At 39.9% G+C, this 17,076-nt stretch overlaps 1 protein-coding gene across 3 annotated transcripts in view; it reads left to right on the top strand.

Annotated features, from left to right (window-relative positions):
- The first annotated feature begins 779 nt into the window (after positions 1–779).
- gtf3c2 (general transcription factor IIIC, polypeptide 2, beta) overlaps positions 780–17,076 on the top strand; it is a 35,940-nt gene continuing 19,643 nt past the window's right edge. For 2 of the 3 annotated variants that reach the window (XR_006362121.1, XM_044048933.1), the window contains exons 1-15: positions 780–1,070; positions 1,864–1,967; positions 2,223–2,787; positions 3,590–3,699; positions 4,004–4,176; positions 4,265–4,356; positions 4,816–4,893; positions 5,354–5,455; positions 5,560–5,787; positions 5,894–6,005; positions 6,107–6,224; positions 13,354–13,385; positions 13,513–13,642; positions 13,866–14,010; positions 16,259–16,420. Coding sequence is in view for 2 of the 3 variants with exons in the window: in XM_044048933.1 (XP_043904868.1) it covers positions 1,943–1,967; positions 2,223–2,787; positions 3,590–3,699; positions 4,004–4,176; positions 4,265–4,356; positions 4,816–4,893; positions 5,354–5,455; positions 5,560–5,787; positions 5,894–6,005; positions 6,107–6,224; positions 13,354–13,385; positions 13,513–13,642; positions 13,866–14,010; positions 16,259–16,420 (2,072 nt within the window). In the remaining variant the exon portion in view is untranslated. The remainder of the gene's footprint in view (positions 1,071–1,863; positions 1,968–2,222; positions 2,788–3,589; positions 3,700–4,003; positions 4,177–4,264; positions 4,357–4,815; positions 4,894–5,353; positions 5,456–5,559; positions 5,788–5,893; positions 6,006–6,106; positions 6,225–13,353; positions 13,386–13,512; positions 13,643–13,865; positions 14,011–16,258; positions 16,421–17,076) is intronic. The other variant, XM_044048934.1, reaches the window with a different exon arrangement.

Genomic DNA, 17,076 nt, shown 5'->3' with positions numbered 1-17,076 from the left:
TGTCCTTTCTCTCCCCCCTTTCTGTCCCCCATTGTTCCCTTTTACCACAACCTGTCTAGGCAGTTGGCTGCACATCTTTGAGTCCGGTTCTGTTAGAGGTGTGAATTGTTGTTTCTCTATATCTCTATATATAATGTTGTCTATATACAGAGCCTTGAGATAATGGATGTTGTGATTTTGCGCTATACAAATAAAACTGAGTTGAATTACTCACAATATAGTCACTATAAATCGTGACAAGACCCGATTTGTGCGATTTGTGTTTATCATATGTACGTATATATTTACTTCATCCATTCAGAATTCAAAGATTTAGTTTTTTCCCTCTGAATTCTGACTTTTTTTTTGTTTGAACCCATGAAGAATGCAACGTTATAGTAATAATTGCTGTAAAAGTGCTTAATTACAAACATGGACAAAAAAAAACTATAATATAAGAATAAAATCACCAAAAATATAAGCATGACAACTAGAATCAAGTCAAATCTGTAGAGGCCAAATCAATTAAAAATGTTAGTTACATTTTGAAAAGGAAGCTGGGGATTCAGACAGAATGTTCCAGAATGTTTATTTATAAAATACCATGTACGTGCAACGTTATAAACACTGTATTTGGACTAAACTACATTAATTTGGACGAATAACGGATATTTAACATTACACTTCACACACTAGAACCTGATTCTGAAGTGAACGTTTGGAATTGAACTCGGGGCGGCTACGGTGTACAAATCAGGCGTTGTTCTTCTCTCTGCAGGTAGGGGGCGGTGTGGACCACCCATGCCTGTCCAGTAAAAACATGGCGGTTTAATGGAGGCAGATTGTACATTCCGGTGAACTGAATATCCACAAACACGGCGGACGGCGTTCGCAGCTCACCGGCCACGATAGAACAACCACCGGGCGCGCGTGTCGGTAATGTCCCCGCGGATAAAGTGATAATTTACAGCGACGTTCCCGGAAGCAGCGTTTGGGATTCGATACTGTGTGACCCGAGCCTGGCTTCCCGGACTCGGTGCAACGTTTTTAAGCCTTCGCCACTGGGAGAGAGAGCCCCGCTATCACGGCAGGTGAGGTTTTAATGCTGCCAACACACACGTCGTTAACTTTGGTTGATTATCAGATGAATTTTAATGTGCAAACGTAAATTAACGTCAGAACAACAAACGCGTCGCCCTACATTCACTTTAACCTGTTAGCGTTAGCAACGACCGTTAGCTTACTCGCGTGGCAGGAGGAAAGCGTGAGTATTGTAGTATTGCAAAACTTGCTTCTTCATTTGTTTCACACTCAAAATATATGCCGAATCTATAAATGGGTCGAGATTAGTAAAAGCCTGAGTTTTCATACGTCTATCACTCGCGTAGCTGTATCATTGCGGATTTGAATTTGAAATAGTCACATTTACTAACAGTGATTCAGTTAGTCAATGTCAGAAACAGGAATATTTTGATGACAGAAATATGATTTACAACTCTGACACAATTACAGTTTAACCTATCATTTTAAAGACAATAACTAGTATATATTTACTCATCAGTCATAAGTCTTTAGGGGCTGACAATTACGTCATAGTGACGACATTGATAGCCCAGACCCCAGTAGGAAACTGTACTACGATGAAATATTGGCTAATGTGGAGTCATTGGAAACTAAATAGAAAATTGTTTGTAATATTTTTTTCAGAAGTATTTTTTTTACACTGATATAGGCCTGCAAATAACGATGAGTATGTTATTAATTCCCTCGGCTTTGATGTAAAGCAACTGGTAACCTTATTGGAAAAAGGTGGGGAAATAATGTTTTCTTTTAAATGTCAGAAGTGACATGTGACGTTTTTCTTGGTTTCTGGTTCCTTCTCAGTAGCAAAAACGGACTGAGAAGAAACTTGGTCCACACATGAGGAGACATCTGACGAGGTAGCACAGGAAACCCAGAGGTCATGGATCCGTCTGACTCTGGACAAGGTACACGGCCTTGTTACATATAGTACATCACTAATTTATACGCATTTTTGTATAAACCCCCATTTTTGTACAAGCCCCGAAAACCACTATGTTTGGCTCTTTACATGTTTTCTTTCCACATAATTTTTCACATGTTTCGCATGCTCAAAATGATTAATTTGAGTGTATTTTAACAGTTTTTAGATACACAATGTCTGGAAAATGGCATTTAAAGAACTGATTAGTAGCTTTATGATATCAAACTTTTTTCCACAGACCATAGCATGATATATAATGTCGCTCCTACAGGGGAAGAGAAGCCACTGGAGGAACACAAGTGTCTACCACCCAGCTCTAGAGGACGACAACGGAGGAGCAATCCCAAATTTTCAGATTACGAGACTGAAAAATCACCAAAAGGGAGCCCAAGGAAAGGGAGGACACCCTCTCAAAGGGCTTTGGCTAAGAATAAAGAAGGTGGAGACAACCAAGCAATGGACAAAATGGCTCCTGAATGTGGGATGACACCCGTAAAGGAGACTCCTAAAAAAGCGAAGAAGACTCCATCAAAAAAGACTCCCGCAAAAAAGACTCCTGCAAAAAAGACTCCCGCCAAAAAAACTCACACCCCAAAATCTCCCAGCGCTGACAACGGCCCCCTCCCGACTGTAGAGGGCGGAGTTGTGGATGCTGTGCATCAGGAAAATGGGACACCAAAGCCAAAGAGGAAATATGTGAAAAAGCAGAAACCACCGCCAGTCGTAGAATCACCGGGAGATAAACCTGAGGAGGAGGAGGAGGTGGAGCCAGGAGGACGTCGCAGGAGAGGAGCAGCAAAAATGTAAGTCTTCATCAATCAAATCAATTTATTCAACATAACTAAGTAAAGTCATTATTTACTTTTCTACACTTCAGAAATTTTCTTTTTTTTGTATCATTACTGATTACCGATGTCACATTATGTGGCAACATAAGTTGTGTTTAGGGACCTGAGTTAACTTGTTTTGGAACATTATAACATTTTGGGAAACGCTTTGGTATTTTTTTTGTAATGTCAGTGATATTTTTTGCAACATTTTGCTCACTAAGTCATTTTTTGTCACTTTAGTAACTGCACCATTTTTTTGACATTACAACATTTTGTCACATTTTTTGGCAACATAAGTTTGGTTTTGGGACCCCGCTTAACTTATTTTGGAATATTTTAACATTTTGGGAATTTTTTAGGGTAATTAATGTTTTTTGTAATATTAATAACATTCTTGGTAACATTTTTTGTCACTTAAGTTACTTGTTTTTGTGATGCTACGTCTTTATCGGTCACATTTGATGATGTTATTTGTAATATTTATGACAATCGTTCATCTGTTTACTAAGTCAATATTTGTGGATTTTTTTGAATGACAGATGACCCCGTCAGTTTGTTTACATTTAAGAATTCTAACATTATACTTACTTATAGCATATTTTTTACAATTATCAGGACAGCAAATCTTTAATATTGATATGTATCTTGAGATCTGAAATATAATATCCGTGTTTCCTGTCACTAAACATACCAACATAAAAATGAATATAAGGTTGAGATGAGATCAAATCATTCATGATGCAAAGTAATGTAAATAAATAAAAATCTCTTCCAGGGCGTTAAAGTATCTCCAGACTCTGGCCAAGGAGGTGTTCAATCATCCCCATGAAGACACTGACCCGAGATCCAACAATAAAGAGGGGAAAACTCCCAAAGGAAACAAAGGTACAGTTAAAAATTTAAATAAAATCCTGTTGATAATTTTAAATTCATAGATCCTCAGCACAGTTTTTAGATTTTGGATCAAAACATCTCCATTTATTGGTTAAAACTTGGAGAGAACTTATTAAGTTCTTAGCCCTTGCTCACCATTTTTATACTTAATTAACTTTAATTTTGTGTCTTGTTATTGAACATTTAGTTCTTGGTGCATTTAAAAAAAACTATTCTCTGGTTGACTCAAACACAGACCGCAGCAATCGTTTGCTGTTCAGAACACATTAATGTTTCACCATAATGTTTCCTGCAGGACGTAGAGGGAAGAAGAGGAAATTTTCTGACGTGAACAGTGATTCTGAAAACGATGACGACTTTGTGCCGGGGGTCGAGGACGACGACGCCGAGGAGTTGGAAGACGACGAAGAGCCGGACGACTTGGACCTGGACGTGGATATGGGCAGAGGCTTTCTCAGGAAGCAATGCGTGAGTGGATTTTCTTCCCTTTGCTGTTATGATTAAGGATAAATATCAATGCCTAAATGTAAATGTACATGTGTCTTCTCTCCCGCAGAAAAGTCCGGCCTCAAAAACTAATGGTCGCAAGGGCCTCGTACTGAACATCAAGACACTTGTCCTGGACTTTGTTGAGACGACCAAGAAATTGTAAGTGGCAGCACTCACTCACTCACTCACTCATTTATTGGTTTGAGTAGTCTCTGGGTTCTCAGCTTCTTAAATGTGAATATTTTCTGTTTTCTTTGCTCCATAAAACAAATAAATCATTAAAAACTGATAGATTTTGGTTCATGGACCAAACAAGACATTTGAGAACATCATTGTTTTTGAAGGATTTGATCAACATTTCTGACATTGTCTGCACAAAACGATTACTCAATGAATTGAGAATTATGAACACAATCGTTAGTTGCAGCTTTAAATGATATAGCACTATTTTAAAATGCTAACTAAATATATATGGCAAAAAAAATAAACAGGGCAAATGGAGTATATTTTCACTGTACAAACACAAAGTAGTGTTCCATAACTGGTTATCTTTAGCCATAGTGAGAAGTCTGTGATTTATTACTGCGACGTAACATGAATAATGTGTGTTTTTTACAGCCGTGAGGATTATTTCAGCAACTGGACGTTTCCAGACTGGATCCCCTCCACCAACAAGTGGAACCTCGTACCACAAAAGTATGTCAAATTAAACCTTAAAGTGTTACTTAATACCTTAACCACTTTTTTTCAGGTGTGAACTAGTGTATATATGTGTATTTTATTGATGTTATTTGTTGAAAATATACTTTTTTAGTCCAACCAGAGTTAGGCTTGTTGTCCCAGACTCCTCCCCATTTATTTATTTATTTATTTATTTATTTATTTGTAACGTAGTTAAATGCACCGATTGCTTATTTAAAGGTCCGGTGTGTGAGACATTTTGTAAGACAGCATGATGTGGACTCTCCCGCTCGTCCCCCGCTTTCATTTGTGAAGTAAACTTCCACTTAAAAGTATAAAAGCACACAATTTGACTGGTTAAACTTGACAATGCAAGATTTCTGAGAATTAATCCTCCTAAATATCACCTAGTGTACCTTTTAACTGGGTGAGACCTTTCAGAAACCTTGTTTTTGAATATTTATGTTTTCCTCAGTGATTTGGAGAAATATCTGCCTCAGGAGCTTCATTCAGCTGCTTTCAAAGTGTCCAGAGAAGGACTCGGTCGGGAGGAGACGCCTCTGCAAAGTCTCAACAGGTGGAAGATTATTTCAGTCTCTATTACAAGGTTCAGCATCAATCTGACACTGGACAATAATATTTTATATGTAGATATTTACTTTTTGAATGTGATTGACCCAGGTTTGAAGCAGTGTCCGCTCACCCGGGACGCTGGGATATGTCGCTGTACACGGGGGGACCGGTTTGGTCCATGGAGTGGTGTCCAACACCCGACGGCACTCCGGCCACGCAGTACATCGCTCTGGCCTGTCATCGAGGCATGGACGACCGGCATTACGTCCACAAGATGTACGGTGGACCTGGACTCGTTCAGCTGTGGGATGTGGGGACGCTGGAGTACAACCGCTGGTACGTACAGAGGATGAGGGGGATACATTTTAGTTTGTCTTCACGGTGTTGTTGATGTCTTTTGTTTTTTTGTCTTACTCTCTCCGTCCTCCTTGTCTCCGTCCAGCCCGGACTCTCGGCCTTTTCTGGCTTACGGTTTAGCTCAGGACAAAGGATTCATCTGGATTCTGAAGTGGTGTCCTGCAGGAGGATGGGAGCTCCCGAGCCGCAGCAGACAGGTAAATGGCACTGCTGTCTTATCCACTCTGGTGCTGAATGTAGATATTATTGTTTGTGAGAATAATTTAGAATTCAAAATTTTCTGCTGCCTCCAAAAAAGGCTCCTTTCCTGCCCAGACTTGGTCTCCTGGCAGTTGCCACCTCCAGCGGTGTGGTCACCATCTACAGCTTGCCCCACCCTGATGCTCTGCACGCCAGCAAGGAGCTCCACGACTCTGGTAAGACTCCCCTTTTTTTGAGGCGTAATCCTAAAAGTTTCCCTGACTTCATACAATAATGCTTTACCTGTAAAGTCCAGCAGAGGGCAGCATTGCCTCTCTAAAGCCAGAAGTCTGTATATGCGGTTGTCTGTGAGAACACAGGACTGCTGCAGTGTTGCCGTAGTGATGCCTGGATAATGGTAGAAATGTAAAAACACGACATGAGCTGCGTCATCCATCGTTTCCTCTATCTTGTCACACATCCCACTGGAGGACATGTTAAAGCTTTGGGGGTGTTTTTCTGGAACACGTTTTATCTTATGTGTTTAAAAAACCTCTAAAAACGTTGTTTTAACAGAGAAAAAAAAGTTTGTATTCTGTAGCCCTTGCAGTACAGTAAAGCATGGGTCATTTCCACATACCAAAATCACAAAATCATACATTTTTCTGTCATTTTAAACAACAGGGGAAGCTGGAACTGATCAAAATGTGGCTTAAATTAATTAGTAGTTCATGAAAACAGTTGCTGATAGACCTCATCGATCTGAACTGTTTGAAGGAGGATTTTAGTTTCCAGGCCGTTCGTACATAACGTGATTAACTCAAAGTGAAGTGTGCAATCAATCAAGCAGCGGCAGCAGTGGACAACATTAACTGCATCAAATTATCACACTCCATAAAAGCACAGTGTCCATGAAGAGCCTCTGTCTACTCCCTCCCTCTGTGTGTGTAAGTGTGAAAGCGCTGGGAGGTTTATCAAACTGTTTAATGCGGCTTTAACAATGGCAGTGGTTCACACACACACACTCACACACACACACACAGCTCTCTCCAGGAGTGTGTGTGTGTGTGCACTGACATTATGGATGGTGGAGCCTGAGCATCCATACAGATCACTTCACTGCATGAGCTGCTGCCGGCTCTGGGGCTCCGCTAATAGAAGACTGTGTGTGAATGAGATGAATGTTGACCTTATGTGCCACATCCATCATACACAGAAACCTGTGTGTGTGTATGAGAACTATACCAGTCTGAGATCATAACACACAAGTGATGATTCAAAATATATTAAAAACAGACATTTTATCAATGATTTAATTTGTAAAAACTGAATCTTTCTACTTGCCCATGACTTATTTTATGGTGCATTTGGTACCACAAGTTGGCAGCAGCAGCAGTAGCAACACTTTTAGTTAGTCCTGTAGTGGACTTCACGTCTGTTTGTAGAAGTGGTGACATTTACAAGGTTCCTTGAATGCATCTTGAAGTTGCTACTCTAAACTCAACACACTGGCTGTCGATCCCTCCTGTAATGAGCACAAGGATCAAGGTCGAGATGGTTTAAAAAACCAAAAACAAACGGGGGTTTATTCCACAAACACAGCAACATGATTGATGTGTTCACTTTTTTCAGGTGTAAACTGGTGTACATGTGTTTATCTACTAAATGTTATTTGTTGAAATTATACTTTTTTTATCACTTTTACTTGTGATAAAAAAAATGTGTGTATCTACTCCCCTCTCTGGTCAAACACCAGCGACTGCATTCAAATTTTGCCATTGGTTTCTTGCTTCACTGGTACACTTTTTTTGAGCAACCAGTTAGACTTGTTGTCCCAGACTCCTCCCCCTTTTTTTCTTCTTTTGTTTAGAGTTGTTCCGATTACGATACCGGTATCGGAAATGCCTCCGATACTGCCGAAAATGTGGGCAGCGGTATCAGCGAGTACTGGAGTCCATGCACTGATCCGATACCACGTAATTTACTAGAGCTCCGTTAGCTCTGACACGGTTCTTCTTCGCCGCTCTTGAAACAGTTGCGATGTGCTGTTTTAGAGGTGTGAAGAAGAACTGATCACCCGACACCTGTAGACAAGGAGCTAACGTTAGCTCATCATGTCGGCGGTTTGGGAGTATTTACCAGTTAGCTCCGTTAGCGTTGTTAGCTGCGCTAGCTCCATTAGCGCGCCTACAGTCAAACTGGAGCGGCCCGTTTATTAAACGAAAAGAGCAGCGAGACAACTAACCAGCGTACCTGTGTCCTGCGTATGTATGCCTCTGTTTTTAAAGTTTTTAACAAAAACTTTAAAAACTGATTTTAACAATCTGAAGTCATGTAAAAATTACGTCACGCGCGGTCTTTCCCGGTCAGTCGTCATGGAAACATGAAGCTCTGCCAGTGCTGCGTTGTTTGGACCAGAGTCAAAACAAACGTGCAAGCTGAAAAACGAAATAACATATCCCTGGTCAAAATAAATGATGTCCATTTGCTGAGCCAAACCTTACCACCAATGATTTATTTTTTTATTTTTTTATTTATATATTCATATGTTTATTTCGCTTATGTCAGTTAGATCACTCATCATCACAACATCATCTTAGTGTAGTTTACACAATACACATAACCGAAAGGGAAAGCGGGAGAAGCAAAAGCTTATCTAGTCCCGCCCCCATTACCCACAGAATACATATTTTCATCTTACAATACATAATTTTTCTTTTTTCTTATGACATTTTGACAAAAACATGTTTCATCATCAGGTAGCACTCAGAGATGCAGTCTAGCTATAGACAGTCAATCAGACTCCATGTATTTCAGCTGTTGTTTGGGTACATTTGCTTCCACTGCCGTCTCCACACGGTGTCTACAGATTTCTGTCTCTGACATTTGTCATACTTTCCTCCTGGGTCATTCTGTATCGATTAATGGTCATCTCTACATACTTCTTTTTAAATACACTCCGTTTTGCTGATTTTTTTCATCTCCTCATCCAGATTGTGTCACTGTCTGACACCCGTGACTGATACGGTGAAGGATTTGATGATGATAATCATATCACAGTCATGCAGGCGTAGTATGATATATATTTTTATATAACACACTGGTATCGGTACTCTGTATCGGCCGATACCCACAGCACAAGTATCGGAATCGGTATCGGGAGGTAAAAAATGGTATCGGAACATCTCTACTTTTGTTTAAATACATTTTAGAGCTGTCACTTTGTTCCCTTTGCCAGACTACACCCCCTGCACTACTCCCCACTTGCCGTCACTCAGCTCTCAGCCCACTGTTTGGCATTTTTTCATCACACTTTAAAAATGAAAATTTTAAGTGAATTTTGAGCAACAATTTGTGCTGTTTGTAACTTGTTTTCTCAAGTAAACGGGTACTTGTTTGGTCCACGAAGTGTCGGAAAATGTTGATCGGTGTTTGCCAGACCTGTAAATGATGGCGTTCTTGAGTGTTCCTGTTTTTGTCCACAAACGAAAGTGTATCATTTTTAATGATTTCTTTGTTTCATGGAGCAAAGAAACCAGAAAATATTCACATTTAAGAAGCTGAAAAATCAGAACGCTTGTTATTAATTATTGAAAAAACACCTGAACCTTGCAGCCCTACAAATAAATAAACCAGAATACGAAACTAAACGTATGTCCAGTGAATGCATTTTCCCAGATTACAACAGCTGGCTTTATCTTTGTACACCTTTGTACACAACAAATCAAATACTTAAAAACACCACAGAAAAGTCACATTTTGCCTATTAAATGATGTCACTGAACCTAATAAATGACACTTAAACACACCCTGATGATACAACAATGATTTGTTTGTCGATTGATAAACAACCGCTGCATTATTAACTTAAAATTCCGGGCATCATACACTGACACGAGGCAGTAGACAGAAAATGCACCACTGCCTTTACATTGATTTAATGCCACCGCTGTAGAGAAGCCCATGCATAATCAGTCATGTGTTAATATTTCAAATGAATTGAAATCAAAGACGATGAAGTTTGTTGTGTATAGTTTGGACACGAGTACAGTGTGTAAAAGCCTGACATTTTCATTCTTTTATTATTGTTGTTGTTTTTTTTCCTCTTTCTTCTCTCTCTTTGCTTCATGGCCGTTAGTTTTTTCCATTTTATTTTCTCCTCATGGGTCATTGGCTTTTTCCAAATAGCTGCTCCGCCACCTCTCTGCTTCCAGCCGTAGGTTATTGTGGTTATTATTGGATAGAAAAATAAAAGGTTGCAGAGCAGCGCTCACATCTGAGGGCTTCTGTTTCACACACACACACACACACACACACACACACACACACACAGAGACCAGACTGTAGTGTGTTTCAGTATCAGCTGAAAAGGGTTAAAGGTGAAATTGCACTGGTTAAACAGCGCTCACGTGTGTCTGTTTGCAACAGATAATTATAAATGGCTTCAGTCGCACACAATGAATGAGTGAGTGGATGAAGTAGAGGAAGAGGCTCTTAAAGCCGCACAATTGGCCCATGCAGGGACAAAAAGAGACAAAAAGGTGATGTGAATGTGAGACAGCACATAATTTACAGTGCACTTCAGTCCATCAGACAAGGATCTGTAATCGAAATGACAAAAGAAGATGCATCACCACGCCAGTTGTTAGTGTTGGAAACCATGAATTTTCACTCACTAGTAAACGACGCCCCTGGTATCCAGACTGTCAATCACCCAGAACCTATTTTTGGAAGGTGGGGCCAAGTTATTGCCTGTTGTACAGTCCGTTATTATTTTTATTTATTTAACCAGGAATAAGCTAATTGAGATTAATCTCTTTCAATACAATGTCAGAATAATTAAATATCTACTTCAATTGGCTTGTAATTCAAGGGTTGTCAGTTCAACTCCCTGCCAGGTCAAGAGCTGGTGACAAAACTGGCCCGGCGGATGAATTAACAAATCATCAGATCTTAAATGATTTGCTTTTATTCTGAAAAAATATGAACTGAGATTATGTTGCTATTCTGTTGACAGTTAACCTAAACTAAATGTTTGGTTTGAAAAATAAAAGCACTTTGGAGCAATGGAGTAAATGTCTGTAAATTAACTACTTGCATGTGTTCAGGCTCAAAGAAGAAGCAGTAATTCTAAAAAAATTAAATGATGCACAATAAATATTAACAGTGCGCGTCTGACTGAAGACATTTGAAGACTCTTTTGCCTGATGAAGATACGGTCGACATTTTGGCCCGAATATTAAATTGTTTACAAAAAAATTGGCCCTCGACCACATTTACCTACCGATCCCTGCCCTGGATCATCCTCTGTGGTGCCCCCTAGAGAGAAAGAAGAAAGAAAGAGAATTAAATCTACAACCAGATGTTTCTGCCTTTAAGTCATTTAAGAATATTTATGATTTACAGGTTTGAGTTAAAGCTTAAGTTGAACTGTAGTTTAGATTGTAGGAGTTTGTAGATGTTTGGTTCCCTTCTTAAATTGTAAAACAGCTCTTGTACTCTTTAATTTCTATTCCAAACAATGTCAAAGTCAACACTGGTGTGTCAACACCTTTTAACACAGAACATTCAAGTGTGTCATTTACTTCTGTCTCCTTTCATTTATCCACGTGAGACGAGGTTGAAGGGGCTCGTTTGGGGAGATATCCATCACATTTCTATCCGAAACACTGCCAATGTCACCGCTGCTCACACCGGTGCCCTCAGTAAGTCGAGTGAACGGTCGTTCCTTGAAATTACGCTGCGCTCCACAAGTAAAAAAAGAATCCAGCTACAGAAAGGAGAACTCCACCAGAAAGTGGAGAGATTTGTCACAGCGTAAATTCTGGTGAAAACTGTGTCTGATGCCAACTAATGACCCTCATCAGTTACGCCGTTGCTCACCATCACAGTACTATTAAGTAAGGCTGCAGCAATTAATCAATTTCCTTATTTTTCTTAATTCTTCCTGATTTCCCAGCTTCTTAAATGTAAATATATTCTGGTTTCTTTGCTTCTCAGTAACATTAACCACATTAACTGAGGTTTTTTAAACATTTTCTGACATGTTATGGACTATGCATGGTCTGGTTTTAAGATGAATAAATCTGCAAATCACCCCTAATCCATAAAATCATACAAGTTGTGTAAGTCTATATAGTTAATAGATGTGTTAAGTTTCAATATCCAACATTTTTCTTGAGTACGTTTGACAGGTAAAAGTGTTATATGATAAGTAAAGGCATCGAAAACCCCGTTAAACAATTGAAGTTCTGTCCTCTCACAGTTTTATATGGATCCAATTTTCTTTAGAGCTTTCATAATCACATAAAAGATCTCTACCTGTGTGCAGTCGGCAAATCTCAAACTGAAAAAAACAGGAGGCTGCAGCATTTTCCAAAACTCTTCGGTTTAGGGGCCGATTAACTGGGTAATAGCGTGGATGCCAGGCATAAACGCAGCAAAGGTGATGCATTTTAAAACTAAAACGTGCTCCGATGTGGATGTAGACTTGATTTAGGACTCGGCAAGCTTCTGTAAAACAACTACCGGTGTGTGTGTTTGAGAGAAGTGAAGAAATCTATTGATCTGGACTCTATAATCTTAACTGAAGTCAGGGGAGGAAAACACTAATGATGGGGAACAGCCTAGCTCCGGTTTTTGTTATTGGATTTTATATCCGTTAAACTCGTGGTTAAGGTCAAGGCCGGGGCAACAGGAATACTATTTAAGCGGTTCTTCATGTCCAGTCATCACCACGACACCAGCACTTTCTAAAACTTCATTTTACACAAGTTATTGGAAACATATTCTCATAAATCTTAAGAAAAAGTTTGGCAACGGTCTTCAAATTGGTGTGGGGGCTCAAAAAAAGGCACTTATGACCTGTTTGAGTTGAACTTGTGACCATGATATCTTCTGCACACTGGGTACTGGTCTGAGCTACCCCACCCCCCACACAGCCGATTACCACACAGACGGACATTCATGGTTGTTATTGGATGAATGGAAATTTGTCAAAGTCAAGTCAAAGTTTGTCTCAATTCATTACTTTTAAACTAAATAAACTTTAAACTAATAACTGGTGATATAACTTTAAACCCTATACCCTACTCCCGTGATCGGAGTTGACTCGGGATGGTATGATATGACTAGACAAAGTCTAAAAATGACAGACTAATCTGTGCTTAAAGAGAGAGACAGTTCACACATAAGCGACGCAAACCTTTGAAGCGGGTTCACAAATTCCGTGTATACCCGCTAATTTCAGTGTGACATGCTGTATAAATGTACACATGTGAGTGTGAATGATTGTGGCTTCAGCCTCACAAGCCTTAAAAGTTACAGTTACAAATTATGATTTTTTTGTTTGTTGTTTTCTTACAGGAGAAACCAACCAGCAGTTGCCGATATTTAAGGTTAGACTCCTGTCATCACAGTCCTTCTCTATTTGCCCTGTTTTCATTTGTCTATACATACAAAAATAAACAGATACTATACAACAGTGACCTGTGTGTCTCTGTGTGTTCACGTTGTTTCCTGCAGGCAGAAGGAGTCGTGACTCTGAAGCTGGGCTCGTTGAAAAAACCCCGCCTCGACAGAAGTGGACAAGTCCTGTCTCTGGACTGGGTGCCTGAAAAACCACACAATATAATAGCTATTGGATTCTATGATGGTATGAATTGATTTTTTTGGTGGGGAAGTTTCTTGACTAATTGGTTTGGTGTCTGAAAGACCAAACAGATGAACATCCTGGATCCCTCCAGGTTCATCTGTATGCATCATGACATTTGTTTTTTTTTTCCCCCAACAGAAAGTTGATTACCTGCTGTCTGCTGACGTTAGAAGACATTCATTCATTCATTAATTTTCCTTTTTTTCCCCCCATCTGTCTTCAGGAACAATAGGTTTTTGGGATCTGTCCACAAAATCATCGTTGTTACAAGTGCGAGAGTCCGACAGATCGCTGACTCTGCTGCCCTACCGATGCTTATTCGCTCATGACCAAGGTGTCCGGAGCCTTGCCTTTTGTCCCGCCTCCAGGTAAACACTGTCTCGGTCTCTGGTCTCACCTGTGTGTGCGTGCTCGCTGATGATGCATTTACACCTTTACATCATTCCTGTAAATAAAGACTAAATATAGACTTTTACATTTTCATTAAAAGTGTAAAATAGATAAAATTAGCAGGCTACACTTTGTTTTCTATTGACCCTCTAGTCAGAGCTCCGCCCCAAAACACTTGGAAGTTCTTATCTCTAGTAGAACTTTCAGTTTTGGATGCAATTTTGCTGTTCGTTCCAGGCTCAAATTTGTGATCACATTTACAAGGTTTCTTGAATGCATCTTGCTCCTCTAAGCTCAACACGCTACAGATCCTGCAGAAATTATGAAATTTACCATGGTCTTTGAATGCATTAACTAATTTAGGACAGAAATAATATTTTTTTTCCAAAATAAAGTTAAAGCTAAAATCTGAAATCTAAAACTGCCTTCAACAGAATAAAATTGAAAACAGCTTTGAAGTTTGTGCTAAAAGAGTAAATACCTCAATAAGCAGCAAACTATTTAATTAAGGTTTTTCGACAACCACAGCCTGAAGAAAAGCCTTGTTACAGTTCTTTGCTGAGATTGGATCGTTCTCATGAGCCAGTTGAACCAAACCACTGGTGGAAAAGTTCAGATAAAAGTTTGTTGAAGTGAAGAGCAGGTTTTGGAACATCATGTGAGACTGGACTGTCCACTATCTGATGTGTAATAAAAGGTCACAGCTCAGGATTTCTCTTAAACCCTCATAGGAACTACGTTCTCCTCTGTGCTCCATTACTCTGCTGATGTATGAAATGAAGGAGGGGTCATTTACATCCACAAGGATTCACTGACGACGACAGTGCAAGTCAGCACGAAGGCCAAAGTAATAACCTCTGCCAAAATTGGCTTTTTATTAAAAATCTGATACTGGCCAGTCGGTGTGTCATCCACCGTCTGTAGTAACCTGTTAATAAATCTGCACGGTGATCCTCCACCTTTTAAAAATGATTAATGCGACTGCTGATGTCACATGATTTCAAAAAGGCTTTGTCTGTCCTGACATGAACACAGGTTTGGGGGGAGAATTTATTTGCTGACAGGAGTGTTTTTTTGGCCTCAAACGCAATTTAAGAAATGTTCAGAATCAGCTTAAACTCTGAGATATTACGGTCGACTTTTTTCAAAACTCGTCGTCATCGTCTGCCAGTTTGACTTTCATCTACAGCAGTTGATATCACAGAGGCGACGAGCTCTGGTCAAATATTATGTTACTGTTGTATTTACATTTCATTACGAAAGGTTTACTAGAATAAGCAGTGTGAATCACAAGGTATCTCATGATACGTTATGCGATACATGGCCTACCAATACCAATACCAATAATATCATGTTCTGTGACAGTCACTATATCGCAAAAAACAATCATACAGCGATACATCGCGATATCTGTTCACGTGAAAAAGTTAAAAGTATAGGAGACAAGAAGTAGCGACACCCGGTGAAGAGACTGTTTACTTTAGATTGTCTTCATTAGTTAATTAAAGTTTTCGATATTTAAGCGTTTCGATTATCGTGTTGTGCGGGGAAGGTTAAGGGTTGGAGCAGCACTAGCCTAATTCCCTTCCACTCAGCAATGGCTTCCCCAAAAAGGTTTATAGTTGTGTATCGTGTCCTTGAACAGAGCAGTGACCCCTTTAAAAAGTACTAATGTACCCATTGATTTCACTCGTAATGATCCTTTGCATGACATGTTTGGAGACCGTATGCTCTGTGGGAATTTCTTAAGATAAATAACGTGGGACTAATTTCATGAACAGCCACATTCTTCTGTCTGGTTTTATCATCCATCTCTGTCGACTCTTGGATTTTCGGTAACGTCGGAACTGAAGATACAGTGCTCGCGCCAAAGTTAAGGTGAATAACGAGATTAATTCCTGCAATAGAGATACACTGGAGGACAAACACCTTGTCTGGATCACTGATTTTTAATTACACAGCCATGTTGAAAGAGATAAAACTTACTGACACCCCCTTCCTTCCTTCCTTCTCTCTCTGTTCCACGTCTTTGTCCTCATTTATTTTTATGGCAGACACCAGTCAGATTTCATCAATGTTAGCACAGTGATGCATTTCAAACAATTCAGAGTTCAAGAATCATGGATCGCTCCCCGCCATTAATTCCTCTTAGATCTAGAAATAAATTGAATTTTGATGCTTTTCATCCCTTGAGTTGTCAAAAAGTTGTCTCTTTTTTCGTCTCAGATCCCTGATGGTGACGGCGGGTGAGGACCGTCTCGTGAAGTTGTGGGACCTGAGGAGGCCCGACGCTCCCATCACTGTTCAGAAACGACATGTGACCAATGAAATCTGTTGGCCCCTGAACGCACCGGGAATGATGATGGCCCAGGACATGGCCTACATAGCGTGAGTTGGCTCGATTTGATCGAATTTGATAATTTCAAAATAGAAACTTCCAGGGGCTTAAAGGAGACATATTGTACCCTATTTCCCCAAGTTAAAATAGTTCCCTGGTGTGCTAATGAACATTCCTGTGACATGCTTTGGTCAAAATACCATAAGGATGACGAACCATAGCAGTTCAATAACCCTGCTAAACCTTTCAGAACGCTCTGTTTTGTGCCTGGTCCCTTTATATGCAAATCAGACACAGGCAATTACACACCCACTTCTTCCAGGGTTTTTTTTTTTTAACTGCACTCACTTGCTCAGCTCCTGTTCCCTCAGTTCCATTCCTCTCCCCCTCCCTCCACTAGTTCTCTGACAATATCAACATGGCAGCGTGCGCGGAAGACAGAGAGAGTGCCGTCACAGGAAGAGACGTCCGACACAAGGATCAAGCTGTAAATCAGTTAAAAACACTTAAGGACAGCACAGCTGATTGCATAAACTGCCGCTGTATGTGACTGTATCAGACTGAGTCTGTGCTCCGGTCATGGAGGACATACTGAACAAATATTTTTAATTAGGACGTGTCAGAATGGTCAGTTATGAGCTCTATTTGGCCTTTTCTTAAAAATGTGTGTGTTTGTACGTCGGTGAAATACGGTCGCTGACTAAAT

This window comes from Solea senegalensis, linkage group LG17, assembly GCF_019176455.1.
Source record: "Solea senegalensis isolate Sse05_10M linkage group LG17, IFAPA_SoseM_1, whole genome shotgun sequence".
In the NCBI taxonomy this organism is placed as follows: Eukaryota; Metazoa; Chordata; class Actinopteri; order Pleuronectiformes; family Soleidae; genus Solea; species Solea senegalensis.
The sequence above is the reverse complement of the archived record's forward strand: the minus strand, read 5'-3'. Positions and strand labels throughout refer to the sequence as shown.